The 16,267-nt window shown below is 40.2% G+C and overlaps 1 protein-coding gene across 2 annotated transcripts; it reads left to right on the top strand.

The window, feature by feature from the left end:
• The first annotated feature begins 1,975 nt into the window (after window positions 1-1,975).
• UEVLD (UEV and lactate/malate dehyrogenase domains) lies at window positions 1,976-15,975 on the top strand. Of its 2 annotated transcripts, XM_014959967.1 has the most exons (12): window positions 1,976-2,051; window positions 3,890-3,974; window positions 4,597-4,659; window positions 5,381-5,544; window positions 6,295-6,430; window positions 7,820-7,944; window positions 8,493-8,598; window positions 10,507-10,677; window positions 11,634-11,807; window positions 12,835-12,919; window positions 13,574-13,697; window positions 14,997-15,975. In XM_014959967.1, the coding sequence occupies exons 1-12, from the start codon at window positions 2,010-2,012 to the stop codon at window positions 15,159-15,161; spliced, it is 1,440 nt and encodes a 479-aa protein (XP_014815453.1). In that variant the 5' UTR covers window positions 1,976-2,009; the 3' UTR covers window positions 15,162-15,975. The 2 variants fall into 2 exon arrangements, with proteins under 2 accessions (XP_014815453.1, XP_014815454.1); XM_014959968.1 differs by lacking the exons at window positions 12,835-12,919; window positions 13,574-13,697; window positions 14,997-15,975 and adding an exon at window positions 10,811-10,895 and having other exon boundaries at window positions 11,634-11,766.
• Window positions 15,976-16,267: the final 292 nt, after the last annotated feature.

The following is a 16,267-nucleotide window of genomic DNA, read 5'->3' as shown; positions in this document are numbered from 1 at the left end:
AACTCCTTCCCCTTGCCCTGGGGTTCACAAAGCCCCACTGTCCCACTGAGTGACAGCCTGGCTACTCACACCACTGCTGCTGCAGCCATGCAACACTGTCCTTCTAAATGCCAAGCTGTGGTTTCTGCTTCTGGATAGGCTTTCACAACCCTGCTGTTGTGAATCTACCTAGCTGGGCTTCTCAGTTGCAAGAAAGATCAATATGTAACGGTCCTGGCATCCTATCACAGAAAAAAGGTCAGACTCTCTTCTTTAATTTGAGTTGTCTCTTAGTATCTCCTTCCTGAAACTCAGTTGCCTTGAATGTGGACAGGTGGAAACTAAAGTATCTGCTCTATGTTGTACATCAGCCTCTGATAGGGAGAACATCATGTCTTAATAAGCAATATTTAAAAATAATCAGATATTGATTCACTGAGAAACCTCAGTTTTCTGGTAGGTTATGAGGATAGCACTGCCATTTGTCTCCACTTACCGAGCTGAACACTGTGTGTTTTCCACTGAACTGGCCATCAGGCTTGCACAGCCCACTTTCCAAAAGGCAGTTTTCTGGTATCTTTACTGTGTGGTAGGAAGGTTTAAAAAATAAGAAGTTGATTAATGTAGGGAAACAATTTAATTCCAGATTTTTATTGACATACTTATAAGTCCATAAAGTTGCAAATCAGTTGTGATACTGTCAACACAGAGGGAAGAAATCTGCAATCCCTATAATATCTATGTATGGTCTTACACTGGAGATTACTTCTCTATCACTGCACACAGACAGGTTACATTCAAAACTCACTTTAGCTTAGTGAGAGAAGAAATGGAAAGGAAAGGGGGATAGTAGCTGAGAACTGTCTGGCACTGTCACACATCAGAAGCAATTTGCTGGAGGAGCATTTGGTCATCTCCCACATGGGCTCAGTAATGTTTTTTCCAGGGAATTCATTCTTCCAGTGCAGCAAATAGCAGGCACACTCTAGGATATGCACCTGCCAAGTAGGTGACCCTAGAGCAGTGTGTGGGGAACCTGCAAGACCTCTGCGCTCTGGCTATGACTGTCATGTGTGGCATAGTCTTGCCTGATGTCTTGAAGAATGTGGCTAAGCAGGCCCCCTGGACCTGCCAAGTAGGTGACCCTAGAGCAGTGTGTGGGGAACCTGCAAGACCTCTGCGCTCTGGCTATGACTGTCATGTGTGGCATAGTCTTGCCTGATGTCTTGAAGAACGTGGCTAAGCAGGCCCCCTGGTAGAATCACAGAATGGTTCAGGTTGGAAAGGACCTTAAAGATCATCTATTTACAAGCCCCCTGCTATGGGCATGGACACCTCCCACTAGACCAGGTTGCTCAAAGCCCCATCCAGCCTGCCTTGAACACTTCCAAGGATGGGGCATCCACAACTTGCTTGGGAAACCTGTTCCTGATATCTAATACAAATCTACCTTCCTCCAGTTTGAAGCCATTACCCCTTGTCCTATCACTACATGCCCTTGTGAAAAGTTCCTCCCCATCTCTCCTGTAGACCTTTAGATACTGGAAGGGGCTATAAGGTGTCCCCGGAGCCTTCACTTCTCCATGCTGAACAACCCCAACTCTCTCAGCCTGTCTTCATAGGAGAGGTGCTCCAGCCCTCTGATCATCTTCATGGCCCTCCTCTTGACTCACTCCAACAGGGCCATGTCCTTCTCATGCTGAAGACTCCACAACTGGACACAGTACTCCAGATGGGCTCTCAGCAGAGAGGTGAGGTGGTTTAGGTTTGGTTTGGTTGTGGTTTTTTCCCCCACAGATTTCAGCCTTTTTTAGAGGCTGGCAGGCTGTTGTATGTGAGGGGTGGAAATGGCACCCTGCTGAGAGCTTTTTGCCTTTATTTGACCTTCGGCTCGCAGATCTAGAAAAATAAATAAGGGCTTTTTTTTTTTTTTTGGGTCCTCCCTGCTAGGCCGGCGGCCTGAGGGAACCCCGCGCAAGGGCTGTCGGGAGGCGGCCCCACCCGTCCCGTCCCGTGCGGGCGCCGCCGCCATGGAGCTCTCGGAGGAGGCGCTGAGGAAGCAGCTGGGCAAGGTGCGCGCGCCCGGGCGGGCGGGGGGCGGCGGCGGCGGCGGCTGAGGGAGGAAGGGCTGTGGATAAACGTCGAATTTTTAGTCGGGAGGGAGGGAGAGAATGGAGTGTCTGCCCTAAAGCAGGAGGGGAGAGAGAGAGGCGGCGCCCGGTGGGCGGGAGTTCCCGCGGGTGGGAGGGCGAGGGGCGGCGGGGCGAAGCGGGGAGCTGAGGGGAGCTGTGCGGTTCGGCCGCCTCCTGTGCCGCCCGCCTCCCTTGTGAGGAAGTTCCTACCGCCTGGCTGCGGCGTGGGTCTTATCCCTGTGGTTTGGGGCGCAAGGACGCGTGGGATGTGCTGAAGGCGACTGGAACCTTTCTGGGCATTAAGAGTTACCGGTCTCCTCGGGGATTTCTTGTGACAGTCCCCGCGTTAGTGTCTCTGCGCTTGGGAAGCCCAGATTTATAGCATCCCTCTGAGGTTGAGGCGTTTTAATTCCCGTGTGAGAAGCTGAGGTGTGCGCGTTTAAATTTGGGGCGTGCCAAATAATTGTAGGTGCAAAATGAGAAAGGTCTATGGCCTGACTCGCCTCACAAATCATCCGATCTTTAGAAAAGGACAAGGTATTTGATAGAAATGCCTCATTTTGCATTACAAATAAGAAAGGAGTCAGCTGGGGAAAGATGGGTTTGATTTCACATCCAGATGTATCAGCACTTTTGAAAATGTGTAGACATTCCTAATTTGAGCACCTGTGAATTTATTTTTTGTCCTGCTTGACTTTGTGATATCCTGTAAAATTGAACGTGGAGAAGCTGATTAAAAGGTGTCTCTTTTCAGCACCTTTGTGTTTTCTTATACAAAGTGGAAAATAGTTGTACCATCCACACAGCTGTAGTATTGCTACTGTTTCTGGTGGGTGCCTTACTGAAGAGACTGTGGATTTTAGCTGATACTTTGTGACAAATATTCCTGTGCAATGAGCAGCTCTTCAGCCGTTGTCAGGCTGCAGTTGCGTTTGCTTGGTCAAGGGTTCCAGGACAGACTTCCTAAAAATCTGAGAAGCAGATGTTCTAATCTAGGAAATGGAAAATATTCTTCATAACTGTAAGATGTGGGAAGATGCAAATCTCTTGGAAGTTCAGGTATCAGACCAGCTGGAGACAGTCGAAATGAAGTAGCAATGATTCATTCTTGCTGATGGTTACTTTCAGATTGTGTTTCAAGCATCAGTACTTCTGTTAATCTGTGGGCAGGTTTTCTGCAGCTGGGAAAGAGGGATGCATTATTTTGTTTGAATTTTCTCAGCTCTCAAGGACAGCTTAAACGTGGAAAAAAAATCCCAAAGGCTAATTACACATTCAATATGTTTGTGGAAAATAAGCATCTTATGAAACTCTTCTAAAATATGTGCAGGTGGATCTGAGTTTTTAGAAGTAACTGTGTCAGAAAAGAAGGAGTCGTCTTATTGCTACGAGGTTTATATTTTTATATTGTTTTTAATTATGGTGTGTGAAGGAGAGTAAATTTTATTAAGTCTCTGCTCACATAGCTGTAAAGGGGAAGGAATGATCCATAAGGAATGATGTTCAGAATTTGAGTTCTAATGTAGTAACAGCAGACCTCTGATACCTTTAAAGCTTTTTTTGTTGTTGTTGTATCTTTTTGATACTTTTGTTGTAACTTTTTGAGAAGTCATTTCACACCAAAACTATTTATAATAATACAAGTAATTATTACCTTCCCCTTCTTGTGTTTCTACTTTCTCTGGGTTCCTTTTCCCTACCTCTGGTAATGACATAAGCTGCCTGTGAAATAAAACATATTTTTCTGATTTATTTTTTTTCCCCTCCCCTCTTCCCAGTATAAATTCAGAGACCTGACCATAGAAGAACTAAAGAATGTTAGCAAGACCTACCCAAACTTCACGTTCTCCATGAACACATACAGTAAGAACTGTTACAGTTACTTTGAACTATTTGTGATTCTTATTTGCCATAGATTCAGGCTGTGTGTAATAGACTCTAAATAATGTCAATATCTTTCAGTTGTGTTCCTGTCTTTATTTTGACTTGCAGTAAAATTTCTTATGCCACGTGACTGTATTTGAAAGCTCTTTGAAGAATGCATGCATAAAAAACCTAAGCAACTACTTCACTAAATTTAATTTTATTTTAACTTGTCAGTAATTATAGAAGATTGATGTTCTTTTAAATTTTTATACGTAACAGCATTTTTCCCATATCTCATGACTGTTTTGAAAGCATTTTGATGTCTTTAGCTTATCAAGTGTAACTTTTAGAATCCTTCAGCCTGACTGAAAGTTCCCATGCTACCAGGGTAACCCAGGACAAGGGATGTTCATGCTAATAATGGGCTTAATTGTACCAATGCAATTTTCATTAAGATTCCATTAGGGAATTTTGTCAAAGGGGGAAGGGGGAACCTTAGTAATGTTTAGCCTTGGTTCTTCCAGGAACATTGCATATTGGTAGTTTTGGATGGGATTGCTATGCCAGATTTGAGAGCATTTATTATTTTTTTTTTTTAAAACCACATTTTTAATTTCAGCCTTCAAGGATGGATCACAGAAGGACCTCCTGAATTTTAGTGGTACTGTTCCAGTGAAATATGGTAAGATAAATCAAATATGATTTCCTTACCAGTTATGCATTTAATTGTAAAATGTGTTGGGTACTGCCTCTTAACAACATGCTGTGCAGCTTCTTTAAAGATGACTGTAAAGGATTTTGCATGAATTGGCACAAGCCACTTCTACTGCACAAACAAGTGTCTTTGTGCATTCATAGATCTTAAATAAGTCTACCTATTTTAAATAAATCATGTAGTTTGAGGTTGTGTAGGCAAACTCTTTGGTTCTAATGGAGGCTGCATGAACTCTACAAGCCCTATCCTTTTATAGGCAATGTCCAAAAATAGCCAGTAGGTAATTTTTTATTTTTAACTTAAAGCCTTTGAAATCTGAGGTAAAGCTCTTAATGGATGCCTCTTTGCATCTCTTGTCAAGTCCTAAAATAAGTATAAAATAAAATAAGGGTAGCTGTAAGAGATTTCTTTGCCTGGAAAAAGGGATGTGTTGGCTGGTAGAATATCCTGGGAAACAAAACAACAACAAAGCCTTATATTAAGAAAGAAGCAATTGGATGCAGAGAAGTCTCCTTTTATTAACTAGCCTAAGTAACATAGACACGGGCCAGTGTGAATCTAGAAAGTGATCTGCCAGGCTTTTTTTTCTTTGTTCTTAGGAAGTGTGAATCACAGGCACACATGCCTGGTTTTTAGTGCCTCTTCTCAATGCGGAAGTTAGTAATGGCTTTTGTTTTGTGTTGAACAGGTAATTCCTATAACATACCTATTCATCTGTGGATTCTGGATTCTCATCCCTTTGCTCCTCCCATTTGCTTCTTGAAGCCGACTGTGAACATGGGCATTTCAGTGGGAAAGCACGTTGATGCTCATGGCAGGATTTATTTGCCCTACCTGCAAAACTGGAGCCATGTAAGAGGTGGAGTGGCTGACGGGAGGAATATATTTGTGAATAAAACATGGTATTGTAGAGATCAATGGAGAGGAGTGGATAGGGTTTGGGGCTTTTAGTTTTCAGTGTTTTTTTGTTAATCTTAAATATGTAATGCAGAATGAAGCAAAATGGCTCTGGAAATTACAGTTTTCAGACTGTCTGAAGGGACTGTAAAGGAAGTTATAAATGATTGTAAGGAAAATTATTTTAAGCTGAAGAAAAAAAGGGACTGACTTCTCTATAAAGCAGTATAAGCCTCCTGTGGACCTTTGATACTTTTTCCTTTGGTGCTGTGAATAATGAATAATAATAATAGACCAACTGCGTATCCTTCCAGAAAGTTCAGTGGAAGTTCCTGCCTTTTGGATGGGTCTCTTTCTGCAGAACTCTGAAACATTAGCATAGAGATTCAAGAGCCATTGTGGTTGCTAAATGATTTTACGCACTGTATTAAATAACTTATGTAAATATGACTGCTGGGCCAGTGAAAATGATCTAATGAATGCTAGTGTTCTGAAATGGATGGGGTATATTTTTCATTATTGATATAGAAATTCCCTGGCTTTTCTTTACCTTAAATGTTTATGTAAGTGCTAAGGGTGTCAATATTTATAATTCGATTAATTTTGTGTACCTATGGTTCTTTATGAAATGAGGCAGTTTACAGGTAATACCACTATATGAAATGGCTAGTTAACTGTTTGGTCTGCTGTATTGCTATATTTCAGCCTAAATCAACTATCATTGGATTAATCAAGGAAATGATTGCAAAATTTGAGGAAGAGCTCCCTTTGTATTCACTATCATCTTCTGAAGCAGCCAGGCAATCTGAACTTCTCTCCTACATTGCAAAGATTACTGCAGGTGTGGATTTCATGTATTTATTTGTAACAATCCTATACATTATCTATTTTATTTATTGTTATTATTTGATATAACTTGATATTGTTATTACTTTGATATCACAAAGATGCCTCCACACTTTTAATATCTGAATTTTTGGTGTTTGCCTGTCCACAACATTTTTTATTTTCTCTGTATAATCAAAAGTGCCTCTTTTGGAACCAAGAGCTCAGATTCTCTTTATTTAAGTAAGCAGCTCATTTTAGATGTTTGCACTTAAGCCTACTGAAAAATGGTGTAGTCTTGGTACTATTAATTGGTTGGAAATTACTGCAGCAAAAGATCTCTGTGTGAGATCTTGTGAAAGGGAAATGTGATTTTACTATAAAGAAGTTGTTTTTACCCAGTTACAGTCAGTCCTTCTCTCAGATCTCACTCACACTCTCACATCCACAGTCGCAAGCCCTGAGACCCAACTGACCACAATCACTGGTGTGCAACTCTGAGGACAAGGAGTGCTGGCTCTTGAGCCTATATCATGTTTCTTGGGTTCTTCTTGTTCAGTGGTGACAAGCTGATTTTGGACTGGTCTTTTACAGCCTTTGGGAGTGGATGCTATTTGGCATTTTTGCGTCCTTACTTTATCTCACCCATTTAAAGTCTTGAGCAAAATTCCTGAATTTCACAGTTCTCATGTTTTCCTTATCTGGGTATTTTATGGCTCCAGTCCTGTTGTTCTTCATCCCGATGCATTTTCTTCAGGTCAGTCTTTTCTTCTTCCTTCTTTTAGTGAAATCACAGATAGTGATCTGTGGCAACTAGTGCAAACCTTTCCCTTTAACCCTTTCCTGCTGTTTCTTCTGGTAATTGTGTGCAGATATATGCTTGTGAGCACACACAGGTGTGTGATTCTAGGCAACCAATCTTAATGTTTCTGTTGCAAATCTCTCTGTATTATAGTCAGAATGAGAATCGTTGTTACCAGTAGCATTGGCTAAACAACGCCACATCACTGTATTTTAATCAAACTCCAATTTGCATGTCTCCAAAATAAAAAGACTTTTGCAAATTTTATGACAATGGCATATATTCACACCTGCAACAGTAGCAAAGGGAGTATTGTTTGTATGGTCCTAGTTTCTTGATACTGTTATGCTCATATTATCTACTTAGTGAAAAAGCATTCCTATCCAGAGGAGTATTTGTATTTTACACTTTACAAGTTGTGATGACAGTAGCTTGACTGCTATTTTGAAAAAGTTTATGTAATTTGGTTTAACTCTGGCACAACTGTGATCCTTTATGAAGCAGCAATACATGTATTTGAGACAGTACTTGTATTTGATACAATACATGTATGTGATACCAGCATTTAAGTTTGTGGGTTTTGTGGTTTTCTTTTAATTGTAGGAGACACTGACACGAAATCAAAGAGTAACATTGGTGGAGGCAAAAACAAAGGATGTTTTAACAAAATTACTATTGTTGGAGCTGGAGATCTTGGCATTGCATGTGTATTAGCAGTTGCAGCAAAGGTATGTAATTATTATGCATAGCAACAGACCTGATTTCTGCAGAGGTTTCCAACGTAGTTCTTAGAGTCTGACACATAGAAATAACTCAGCAGTTTTAATAGCCATGTCACTGCTTATGTCATTTGCCTCTTCAGTTAACTTACAGACACACAGAAGTGTTTCTGCCTGGTTTTCTTAGTCAGCTTTTTAAATACAGAGGGCTGAATATTGAATTCACTTATTTTGGAAATCCTTAGTTAAAGGATTCTTGCCTAAACGGTGGCCTTTTACATCTGGGATCTCTTAGTCCCTTGGAAAAGGATAGTCTGTAGATGGTCTGTACTTCATTATGGCTATGTGCTCTGAGACAACAGTAACATCAACATTTATAACTTCCCAGAGATGGCTTTGTGAGTTTTTTGTTTGTTTGTTTTGTAATGAGTTTTGTTTGATTGTTTTGTGCACAGTACAACCAACACCAGAATTGGAAGAATACTGGTTTTTATTTTTCACCCCACAAGAATATGTTTTTGTTCTGTTGTTGATGTGCATTATTTTTATTTGTACAGGGTGCTGCAGACAAGGTGGTTCTTTTGGATCTTTCTGAAGGTGCGGCAAAAGGAGGGACCATGGACTTGGAGATCTTTGCTCTGCCAAATGTGGAGATCAGCAAAGGTATTAGGTGTTGTTGCTGGAGTGGGAGCAAGTACTGTGCTGTGTGTGCTCGTGCTCATTTTAATGAGAGCAGGACACCTGGGGAGGTACAGAGGCTCTGGCATATAGGCCATTATCTTAAAAAGATGTTATCTTTTCATAGCTTCTCTCCTCCTCCTCCTCTCCTCCTCCTCTCCTCCTCCTCCTCTTCTCCTCTTCTCCTCTCCTCCTCCTCTCAGGGCAAAATTGGGGAAGGGAGGTTCAGCAAAGCTTGCATCACTTTTCTTTCGGGTTTTTTTTCATTCTGTTTATAGAGGTAGAGGTATGTGAATCTGTACTTCCAGGGCAAGAGGGTTATGCTGAAATTGGACATGTGCAGAAATAGAGAGAAACGAACCTAGTACTTCAGTGTTGTAGGTGGAGAGAGGGAAGGAAGGGGGGGAAAATATATGTATGTTAGAGAAATGTATGTTAGCTGTGAGAGCAGTGTTAAAAAGGCTTATAAATAAAGGTAAGTTTCAAAGTACTGCTTTCCTAGATTGATGTTCGTTAAACATGCACATGGGCAATAGTTCTTAATCACTAGCACTACATATTCAAACAATTAGTTCTTAAAAATCTTGACCCCAATTAACTGTGAGTGTATAATTCAACAGAGTCGATACCACATCTCCATAATTAGTGGTGATGGCTACAGTCTTTCATGGTCTTAGTCACAGGGGTTGGGGTGGTGTGGCTCAAAAGCTCTTCCACAGAGGAAGCTGGAACTGAATTGAACAACTTCCCCGTTCTTCTTTGCTTGTCTGTGGTGGTTTTATGTTCCTTGCACCCTCTGCAAGAAGAAATGGGGGGCTTTCTTGTGCTTCTGATATAGTTTATATTATTTTGGGGACAGGGACGTGTTCTATTTCCACCAGGCATCTTATCTGCTTATTCTGCATCTGACATTGCCTGCTCTACATCCTTTGATCTTATCTTGCTGGTTTTACTGCTAGCACATTTTTTCCCAAGCCTTGGTTGTGCAACTGTACCACAAATCTCTGTTTGTGCCTTTGTGGTTACCTATCACATATTTACATTCAGCTCCAGTACAAAAAGCTTGTATGTTGTTGGTGGCTATGCTGTTAGTAGTGTTACAGTAGTACAAAATTCTTATACGCTGTCACCTGTTATTTTAGTATGCTTATATCTGGGTTTGGGGCAAGCTGCTATTAATTATATCCTCCTTAGTATGCTCCCAGTTTGTCAGTGCATTAGACCTCTGCTTTGGCTTCAGCTGGTTCCAGAAGTGGTGTGACAGTCAAATTACCTTGTTTCTGTGTCCTTGCTGACCACCTGTGCGGTACTTGGATATTCAGAGTTACCCACTCAAGGCAACTTTGACGTACGGATTTCTGCAGCCAATGTAGTTGTGTGCTTTCTTGGGCTAATAAATACATTTCTTTTACATGAGTTGTTAAATAGATTTTGAAGTACTTTTTATGGTTGTTTACATGTCCTTGATCGAGCTATAAGATCAAAAATTATGGAATCCTCAAATAAAGGAGTAGAAGTCTTTCCCCTTCTTTAAAAATGAAGGAGCCTTTTCATGGATATATTTTTTTTTCTCTTTTGCCAAGAAAACTTGCCAAGAGCTTACCTGTCAACCCCGTCTAGATGTTTTGTGGTCTGTGCTCTCTAGCATTGGACAAATTGAAGTTTGTCTTCTGTGTTTGCCAACTATGAAACCTGAAAGTAGTTCTGTGGGAGACCTGTGTTTTACAGGTGCTGTGGAAGTGCCCCAGATTCCACATTGGGAGAGACAGGAGGGGAAGAATCCCTAAATCAGCTGGATGCTGCAGTTCCACCTTTAGGAGAGCTCTTTGTTTTGCATCCAAAACTCAATAGAATGACATAAATTTTAAAAGCATACTTTCTTTGTATTTTCAGATTTTTCTGCTTCAGCTGATTCAAAAGTTGTGGTACTTACAGTTAATTCTCTGGGTAATGCTCAGACTTACCTTGATGTCATACAAAGCAACGTGGACTTGTTCAGAGGAATTATCCCAGCAATATCACACTACAGTCAGAACACTGTTCTCCTTGTTGCTTCTCATCCAGGTATGTTGGTGCTTCGCCTAATGCTCTGCCGTCAGCTGGCTTTCTCTTTGGCCTGATTTAAAAATACGTTACTGCTGAATATACCCACTTAGTCAAAAATTCTTGCTACTCTGAAAGATGTTTTCCTTTTCAGCTTTGAGCAGGACACTGTCTTTGAGGGTTTTTTCTTTACTGTTACCAAGATAAAAGAAAATAGTATACTTTGTTTTGTGTAAAAGGTATGTATTTCTGTATGTGTCTGTACATAGTTTCAACCTTACTGTATCTACAAGATTAGCATCCATTGGCTGTTGTCTTGTCAGTTGTGAGTTTTATGTGTACGTTTCTCCTGTGCAAGTAAGGATAGATGCATGTGTGTTATATGCTGTATGATCAGACACAGGCTGCTAATATACATAATATAGTGTTGATAGTAAATATTGCAGCTGTGTTTTGGTGGAAAGTTTAAGTCTTTTGGGTCAGGGATACTGTGAACTTAGACAAAGCAAATACTACTTAAAAGGGAAAGAAGCATCAGCCTCTCTGTCCTGTAAACACATTGAAGACAGCCCTTGTCTGTTTCTCAAGTGCTTCTTACCCTTCCTGTCCTTTAGAGCTGTGGAGATGGAGAAGAGAGTGCTTGCCAAATAAGAAGAAATTAAGCACTGGCTGAATTAAATTTAGAAGCACGTGGTATTTTTGGTAGAGGGAAGCATGATGACTCATTCTGAAGTTTCACTTGACTTCTCTTTAAAAATTTACTAGGGCTGTGAATTTTCTTCACCTCCTCCCCACTTGACATGGTCTTTTAAGTTGAAACAAATTACTGATACATTCTTATATGCTCATACCTTTTCTAAACTAAACAACTTGGTCCAGAGTTTTTCAAATTGTGATTCATAGTTTGAATTCATTGATCTGTTGTGTTGAATTTTGAGCAGTCCTTCATTAACAACTTATTTTTCTTTCACATACAGTTGAAGTAATGACATATGTGTCATGGAAGCTGAGTGCGTTTCCCAAAAATAGGGTTATTGGAGTAGGTGCCAACCTAGATACTGAGAGATTTCAGTATATACTGACAAACCTTCTGAAAGCAGAGGTGCTGGCAAAAGATGCTTGGATTATTGGTGAACAAGGGGAAGACAAAGGTAAAGTGATACTTTATTATAACTATCAGTATGTAATGTCTTGGAAGTGCTTAAGTAATTAAGTAATGAAAGAATAATTGAGGAAAGTAATGTAGGTAGTCATAAGCAGAAGCGTAGATTTTCATAATAATGGTTTTACATTTTGGTGTTTGCTCAAGACTGTAGACCTGGAGTGGTATTAAAAGTATTCGACATTTGTCACAGTAAAAAAAAAAAAAAAAGTAAAAAAAATTGAAAGTACAACCTTGTGTGAGCCGATGCAGGAACAACCACAAAACCCATGGGTTAAGGGCAAAGAACAAATTTAATCTCAATACCTCATGGATCGGGGAACCTCTGAAGCAGCACCCGGCAGAGGCAGGCAGCAGGGGATGCAGGCACCGCAGAGTGAGGGTCCTTATTAGCACAAGAGTCCTTGTTAGCGAGGGAGTGAGGGAGCGAGAGAGCCCCAACTTGCTGCTTGGGCCTGTATTTCAAGGATTGGGCAGGCAGAGTTTTCTGCTGTGCTTTGATCTCTTCAACAGCAGGGCAGGAATCTCGGCCGTGTTTGATAAGGTCCATCCCAGGCCTATGTTATCTAAGTGCAGATGTGCTACTTGTAGAGCACACAAAACTAAGCAACAATTAGTGTGATATGTGTTTTCCAGCTCCCCAGATGCAAGTCACTTGAGCCTATTTATAGTCCTCCTCGCCAATCTTCCATTACTTTCCCACAAACCTCAAATGTTTATTATTTGGTATAACAATATAAGTTAAAAGTACTGAAAGAGGAATGAAATATGTTCTAATATATGGTAGGTTACTGCTAATTTAAGCATTATTACATATTACTTCATTTTTAAGCAAGTGTCTCTAGTCAGGTGTTACTGTCCGTTATTTCAGTCATCCAGGGAACCTTAGAAAATCATAAACTACATTTGGGTGTTGTGAGGGAAGGAAAGTTTGGAAAGCTTTAATTTTATTATTTTTTTTCCTTGTTTTTGTCACAGTTCAGATGTGCATTTAATCATTGGTTGTTTCTATTTAGTACTATCATGGACCGGTTGTAATTTAGTTGCAAATCGAACTGAAGCGATGGCTGCTGGTAACTCAAGGGAAAATGTGGCTAACAGGTAACACCATTATAATCTTAAATGTTTTTTCTTCATGCTTAGGCACTTGATGTTTGCAGAGGTTTTTTTCCCTTCAGCTCTTTATGGGGAGGAGGAATTTTGCTGACAAATTTTGTTGACAGATTTATTTTATAGAAAATTGTAAGTCATTCACTTTTTTATATGTGTATGTGCCCGCTATTTTGCTGGAGTTCTTAGTGTTGTGGCTGTGATGATCTAAGGACAAGACAAGCTTTGTAGAATATACACTAGAATATTAGAGCTGCCAGTTCAATTGTGTGTTTTTTAAAACAAAAAAAAAAAAAGTAGGCAAGCCTTCTGGCACTCTTCTCTCAGAGCTTGTCTGGAAGTAGTTTACTTCAAAGCAAAGCACAAGTTTTGATCAGATTACCTGATTTAATCAGCCACTTATCAGTTACACCTCTTGACAGAAAAGAGAATTGTTACTAGTGTGGGTAAAAGGTACATAAAGAAATTCTTAAAAGCAATTCTTAATTCCTTTCTGTTGTTTTCCAAAACAGAGAATAATGTTTTTGTAGTGCACTTTACCTGATATGGTGCACTTAATTTGTCTTTTGAGTTTTACATATAAACCAAGATAGGAATAATTAAAATTTAAACATCACATTTTTCTCCTTTCTCTGGTTTATGTAGAGCTATGGAAGTTCTAAAGGGAAAAGGTCAGAGATCTTGGTCTGTTGGGCTCTCAGTTGCTGATCTGACTGACAGTATACTGAAAGATAAAAGAAAGGTTCATTCTGTGTCCACTCTGGCAAAGGTAAATATGTTATTAATATCTTTTGGTTGGTAATGTAGTTATATTATTTATACTGGATATGACCATTAATTTTAGCAGCACAGACCTCTCACTTAAAGTAACTGTTGCTGAAGTAGCACTATTTCCATTGCTTTCTTCCAACAACAGCTTTTAATTCTAGTCCAAAAAGGAGAAAAACCCAATCATTGTCTTAATCGGAAACCAATATTAAAAGTGAATTATTCTCCAAAAAAGGCAAGAGTCCAGAGGGAATATATGTTCAATGTTACTGACCAGCTCCCCTGGAATAGCTGGATTTGGCGAATGAAGAGAAATGTGTGTCACAGTTTCCAAGTGCTCAGTATTTAATGTAGATTTTTCCAGAGGCCGAAAGAGTTCGGTATCTTTTATGAAAGTGTAAAATGCATTTTCTGCCAGTATTTTATTTGACCAGCTTTGAAACAGCTGCTTTTTTACTCCTTGGTACTTTACATTGAGAAGATTATGAAGCTATATTTAACTTAAAATTGTAGGCTGAACCTTGTTTAAAGTTTATCCTAAGAGGCTTCATTAAAGCATGAAGTCATTTCATATGAGGCAAAACCCCATGTAGAAACATTTACTCGTTGCTTGTATTTACAGGCTTCAGAAGGATGATTTGCATGTCCCAGTGCAGGGAAGTTGAGCAGGCTGCTTATTCTATCAAGTACAGGCATATAACTAATTTCATCATTAATTTTTCAAGTAAAGTTTTTAATCGTTTATGTACTAAATGCAGATACAGAGAAGTGACAAGTTTCGTAAGCTGCAGAGTAAATACAGAATGTAGAATTTCCCATATGGATCCTAAAAATAAAATCTACAGTGTAAAGTTGAATTAAAGGGATATAAGTTTAATGAAGTCTCTCACAGAATATGGGATCAATATGTGAAAAACATTCCCCAGATAGCTCTCTTTAGCTGCGTTTTTTAATTTCTTTTGTTCCATCCTAAAAGAACTAATGGTACTGTACTGTCAAGTGTCCCTGCTTGTTCTACCTAAGAAATGGGTTAAATAGTGTTTAGTAGTATAAAATTTGCCTGCATTATAGCAGTCTGATATATCTATATTGGGAAACTCCTCCAAGTGTGGCATGGTTCAAGATAATTTTTTTCATCTGCACAGTATATATTTTGGGTTTTGTACAGTAACCCATTGCACAGGATCTAAAATAACTGGAATTTCACCTTTCCTTGCCTAATTAAAATAATCAAGTTATTTTGTGTAGACAGAGCAGAAACAAGTAACTGTGTGACCGTTCTCTTTGCGTGTTGTTTCAGGGATGTTGCAGTATAAACAGTGAAGTGTTCTTAAGTCTGCCCTGCGTTCTTGGAACCAACGGAGTGATTGAAATGGTAAAACTAGAAGAAGATGCACTAGTGCAAGAGAAACTGCAAAGCAGTGCAGGGTCAATTCATGACCTTCAGCAGCAACTGAAACTGTAAGCAAGCACAAGGGAAACAAACCACAGTGTCTGCTCACAAAATCTGGATATTTGCTAGGCAAAAAGGGTTGCTTGGTATACATGGATTTCTCTATATAAAGCAAGAAGGCTTTTTTACTTTACTTTCAAAAAGTGCTTCCGCAGTTCTGGTTTAAATTATTTAATACTGCACTGCACAGTAATTTCTTATTTGAAAAGTGCACTTGTGGTGGCCAAAATGAGGAGGGTAATGTGCAAGAACGTTTTACCTACATTCAGGTGACTTTTGCCTGTGTGTTTTTGTTGCTAATTATAGCCTGATTCTTGGGTTATTCTTAGCTCTTTGCACCTCATTAGCACAGACACAGACTGGGAGAGCAGCTTGCCCAGCTCTGCAGAAACTGCAGCGTGCAGAGCCCTGGAGAACTCTGCCTCCAGGGCTTTCATTGCTGTGTCATTGTCTAGAAAAAGGGCCATGCTCTCTAGGGCAGAGGGGGATGCAGTTTGGTAGCTTGATCTTTCATGCCTGTCGCAGATGCTCTTATGTCTTATGACTCCTGCTCATTACTAAGGGGGGAAAAAAGCTAAAAGCATGATGTTAGCAATGTCCTTCCAACCTTATGTATCAGATGTGTGTTTCTGTTGTACCTTTGATGGTGTCTGAGGCTTTCTGGTCCTGGCTTGCTCTAATTCTGTAAGGACATTGAGAGCGCTAAAGCATCTGTAGTTCCTGGTCCACACACACATCACCACTCTTACCCTGTGCAGCACTGGGACAGGTGCCCTTCCTGAAAGGGAGGAGCAGAGGTGGGCTTCAAATAAAGAACAAAATCTGACAGTTTGGTGATGCAGAAGTATCTGCAAGTTCAGGCCTTGATCCAAAGCCAGCCCATGTTATTAGGCTTTCTGTCCTCCTGAGGAGGGAGGGAGCTGCTGGGGAAGACCACAGAACCTGTAACCTTCCTCAGGAGAGGCTGAGGATGTGGTGAAAAAGCAGGATGTGGATTGTTAGATAAATGAAGGTTTTTAAGATAGAGTGGGTTTGGGGGCTTCTAACCTCTTGATTCACTGCACTGGTAACAGGCTGTATTCATCCCAGTTCTACCTCGGCATCACCTTGCAGGCAGG

Source organism: Calidris pugnax, unplaced genomic scaffold, assembly GCF_001431845.1.
Source record: "Calidris pugnax isolate Ruff unplaced genomic scaffold, ASM143184v1 scaffold435, whole genome shotgun sequence".
Lineage (NCBI taxonomy): Eukaryota > Metazoa > Chordata > Aves > Charadriiformes > Scolopacidae > Calidris > Calidris pugnax.
Note: the sequence above shows the minus strand (reverse complement) of the source record. Positions and strands in the feature narration are given on the sequence as shown.

Bases quoted from the DNA above. Each gene is read 5' to 3' on its own strand.
- UEVLD (XM_014959967.1), top strand. From the start codon at position 2,010: ATGGAGCTCTCGGAGGAGGCGCTGAGGAAGCAGCTGGGCAAG. The intron at 4,660-5,380 runs GTAAGATAAATC...TGTGTTGAACAG, and splicing joins TACTGTTCCAGTGAAATATG to GTAATTCCTATAACATACCT. The intron at 11,808-12,834 runs GTAAAGTGATAC...GTTTCTATTTAG, and splicing joins TGAACAAGGGGAAGACAAAG to TACTATCATGGACCGGTTGT.